The 3864-nt window shown below is 40.7% G+C and overlaps 1 protein-coding gene across 5 annotated transcripts in view; it reads left to right on the top strand.

The window, feature by feature from the left end:
- Nucleotides 1-3864, top strand: part of LOC126397128 (epidermal growth factor receptor substrate 15-like 1) — a 122348-nt gene that overhangs the window by 88995 nt on the left and 29489 nt on the right. For all 5 annotated transcript variants that reach the window (XM_050055666.1, XM_050055668.1, XM_050055665.1 and 2 more), the window contains one exon: nucleotides 2689-2782. In XM_050055666.1, the coding sequence (XP_049911623.1) occupies nucleotides 2689-2782 (94 nt within the window). The remainder of the gene's footprint in view (nucleotides 1-2688; nucleotides 2783-3864) is intronic.

Genomic DNA, 3864 nt, shown 5'->3' with positions numbered 1-3864 from the left:
AGAGAAGGTGCCCGGTGTATTATAGGGGGGTCCTCCGGCAGACTAGGCCTAAGTCAGCCTAACTAGGGGCTGGTACAGGGCAAGCCTGAGCCAGCCCTAACTATAAGCTTTATCAAAGAGGAAAGTCTTAAGTCTAGTCTTAAATGTGGAGACGGTGTCTGCCTCCCGGACCGTAACAGATAAACGTGGTAGCCAGGGAGTCATTATCAACGTCAACGTGAATGATAAAATCGCCTACAATAATAACTTTATCTGATTTAAGAACTAAACTGGATAAAAACTCTGAGAATTCAGATACAAATTCAGAATATGGGCCAGGAGCACGTTACACTATAACAAATAAAAGTGGCTGCGAGGTTTTCCAGGTCGGATGTAAAAGACTAAGAACAAGGCTTTCAAATGAATTATAGTCTAGTTTAGGTTTGGGCTGATTAACAGACTAGAGTTAAAAATGGCTGCAACTCCCCCTCCTCGGCTGCTGCCTCGAGGAATGTGGATATTATTATGACTGGGAGGAGTGGTTTCATTTAGACTGACATATTCATCTTGACACAGCCAGGTTTCAATGAGACTGAGTAAATCAATATGATTATCTGATATTAATTCGTTTACTAACACTGCTTTAGATGTTAGAGACCTTATATTTAACAGTCCGCATTTAATTCTCCTGTTTTGTCTTTCTGTCACAGAAGAGGTTTTAATTTTTATGAGGTTGTTATGCACAACTCCTCTTTGTTCGATTTTAGATTTAGATTTTAGGTGAATTTAGGTGGTCGGGGGACAGACAACGTTTGTATAAAACTATGGGTGGGTAACTGCACTAGAAGCTCAGAGAAGCGTACAGGACTGCGACTCTGAGTCCTGATCTCAACTCTGGGTTGTCAGGGTTTTGGATTACTAATAAACTTTGCCAGATTTCTCGATATGAGAGCAGCTCCATCCAAAGTGGGATGAATGCCGTCTCTCCTAATAAGAACAGGTTTTCCCCAGAAAGTTTGCCAATGGTTAATGAAACCCACATCGTTTGCTGGACACCATCTGGACAGCCAGCGATTAAATGATGACATGCGGCTAAACATGTCATCAGTGGTCAGATTTGGGAGGGGTCCAGAGAAAACTACAGAGTCTGACATAGTTTTTGTGTATTCACACACCGAGGCAATATTAATTTTAGTGACCCCTGATTGGCGTAACCGGGTGTCATTGCCGCCAACGTGAATAACGATCTCACTATATCTACGTTTACCTTTAGCCAGCAGTTTTAAATTTGATTCAGTGTTGCCCTCTCTGGCCCCAGGGATACATTTGACTATGGCCGCTGGTGTTGCTAACTTCACATTCCTCAGACGTTCCTCACTTGGACTCAGTGATGACTTGATTAGTTTTTGGTTGTCATAGATCAAAGGTCAAGGTCACTGTGATCTTGTCTGTTTCACTCCTGTGAATGATGATACCTCAAGAATACCTTGGATAAAGGCTGTACAATTAATTGTCTGGTGATCGCAATTACGATTTTGAGGTCAAATGATTTCAAAATTAATGAAATCGAGGGTAAACGATTTTTGGTCACGGGCGCCTGGAGGTGTTATTTTGTCTTCTACTGAAGACAATAAGGCAATACGGCCCCTCCCCTCCTCTCCTATTCACTCCAGGAGCCAGTCAAGTAGATGAACTACGAATAATGCGAGGGGCAGGTGATCGCAGAAGATTTCAAAAACAGTGTGCGGAAAACGGCAGAGGTAGAGCGAGAGAGGTTGGTCTGTGTGTGTGTGTGCAAGTGTGTGTGTGCGCATCTGGGCCGAACTCCGCCATGCACGATACAGAGAGCAGTGGAGAATTGTAAATGCGCAACCATGTAGAGACAGAAATGACAGGCTGTCGTGTAAACAATATAAGTCATCATGTGCGCCACATAATCGTTTGCATAATTGTGATTTCAATTTTGACCAAAATAATCGTGATTATGATTTTTTCCATAATCGAGCAGCCCTACCTTGAGGGAATTTTTTTTTTTTTGGGCACAGACATTCACTTGGACTTGAGGATGGACTGATTAGATTTTGGTGGTCAAGGGTCAAAGGTCAAGGTTGTTGTGACCTTGCATCTGTTACATTCTCATGACATTTCTTTTACACATACTACACATTTCTTCACACAAATGTGTAATAGGACAAAATAATGAAGTGATGACATTTTATATCCAAAAGGTCAAGGGTCACCTTCACTGTGACATCATAATGTTCTGCATAAACACTTTTCTGGCCATTATTCAACTTCATATCTCAGGAACAGAAGGGGAGACATTTGGTCAGATAGTGTCAGATGACACTCACCTTGAGTGTCCACCTTCAAACTGTGCTGATTGTATAGCTCTTCTGTGCTGTCGGGGGGACAATGTGTGTGAAGCATCCATGTATTCACGGACGTGGATGCAAACTGTAAGAGGAACTTGACTGGTGCACCGAGGCATACATCTGTGAGGCGGTAATTCTAGTTCTTAGCATGTTTTTTTTTTTGTTTTGTTTTTTTCAAAGAAAGCTGAGAAATGGAACTGTTTCCTGGTACCATCCTTTCTTCAGTTTCAGAACTTTTCTATCCTATGTTGTGTCACTGCCTGTCATAATATAGTACATTGAAATTACAGCTGAATGCTAATGGAATATTCCTTTTCTCGTGCTTTCCTTCAAGGCGGTGTTTGCTGACGACCCATTCAACAGGAAGAATGATACACCAGCTCTACCACCGAAGAAAAGTGTTCCCCCAAGGCCCAAACCACCTAGTGGTAAGTGGCAGACTGTGTAGGAGCTTTTTGAACTTTCACTCCCCAATTGGGTCTTCTCAGTCTCGACCATAGACTGTAAAAAATAATGGACGTAGCTTCCGTGACAACAGTAATTGGTTTGTGGACTCCTAATTTAAAGCCTTGAGTTCGGCATTTCAGCCATCACCATCTTGGTTTTTTGGAGCCATTAGTGACCATATGTGGGCAAAGGGTGGATCTGACTGAGAGGCTGAGGACACTATCAGGAAGCAGCCTGGCACTCAGAGTGACCTGCCTATACTTGTACATACCTTTAATAACTTCATAAAATGGAAACAGGTGAGTTATGTAAGAATTCACCCCCCATACAGTTATTATGAAGGGGAAAGTTAGCTTTAGAGACCCAAATCAATTTTGTACCAGGCTGTACACATGTTTATTTCTGCTGTAAAGCACAAATAAGTAGGCTTACATATTTATCTGTAATTGATTCACCATATTATGTATTCCCCTTTAGACATACTGGGGTTACTTTAGACTGATGTCACACAGAGAGCTTTGTTTTTTTGCTGTCTCTGTTTGTTGTGTGTTTCAATAACCCAATGATGATTTTGTCCCTCTGTGTTCACACGTGGGAATTCAATTCAATTCAATTCAATTCAATTCAATTCAATTCAATTCAATTCAATTCAATTCAGTTCAGTTCAATTCAATTCAATTCAATTCAATTCAATTCAAATCACTTTATTTATCCCCAAGGGGCAATTTAAAAGGGCATGACAGTAGCTATAAAAACACAATCAGCAACACAAAGTTTTGTATAAGTGTATATGTGTGGGACATTGCAGTGAATAATAAGCTGTTGGGAGATTTTAAATGTTTTGCCAGAATTGAGGATTCATTCATACAGTATCTCACATAAGTGAGTACACCCCTCCCATTTTTGGAAATATTTCATTATATCTTTTCATGGGACAACACTATAGAAATGACACTTTGATATAACTTAAAGTAGTCAGTGTACAGTTTGTATAGTAGTATAGATTTACCTTCCTCTGAAAATTACTCAAAACACAGCCATCAACATCTAAACAGCTGGCAAC

This window comes from Epinephelus moara, chromosome 10 (genome assembly GCF_006386435.1).
Source record: "Epinephelus moara isolate mb chromosome 10, YSFRI_EMoa_1.0, whole genome shotgun sequence".
NCBI classification, from domain to species: Eukaryota; Metazoa; Chordata; class Actinopteri; order Perciformes; family Serranidae; genus Epinephelus; species Epinephelus moara.
Note: the sequence above shows the minus strand (reverse complement) of the source record. Positions and strands in the feature narration are given on the sequence as shown.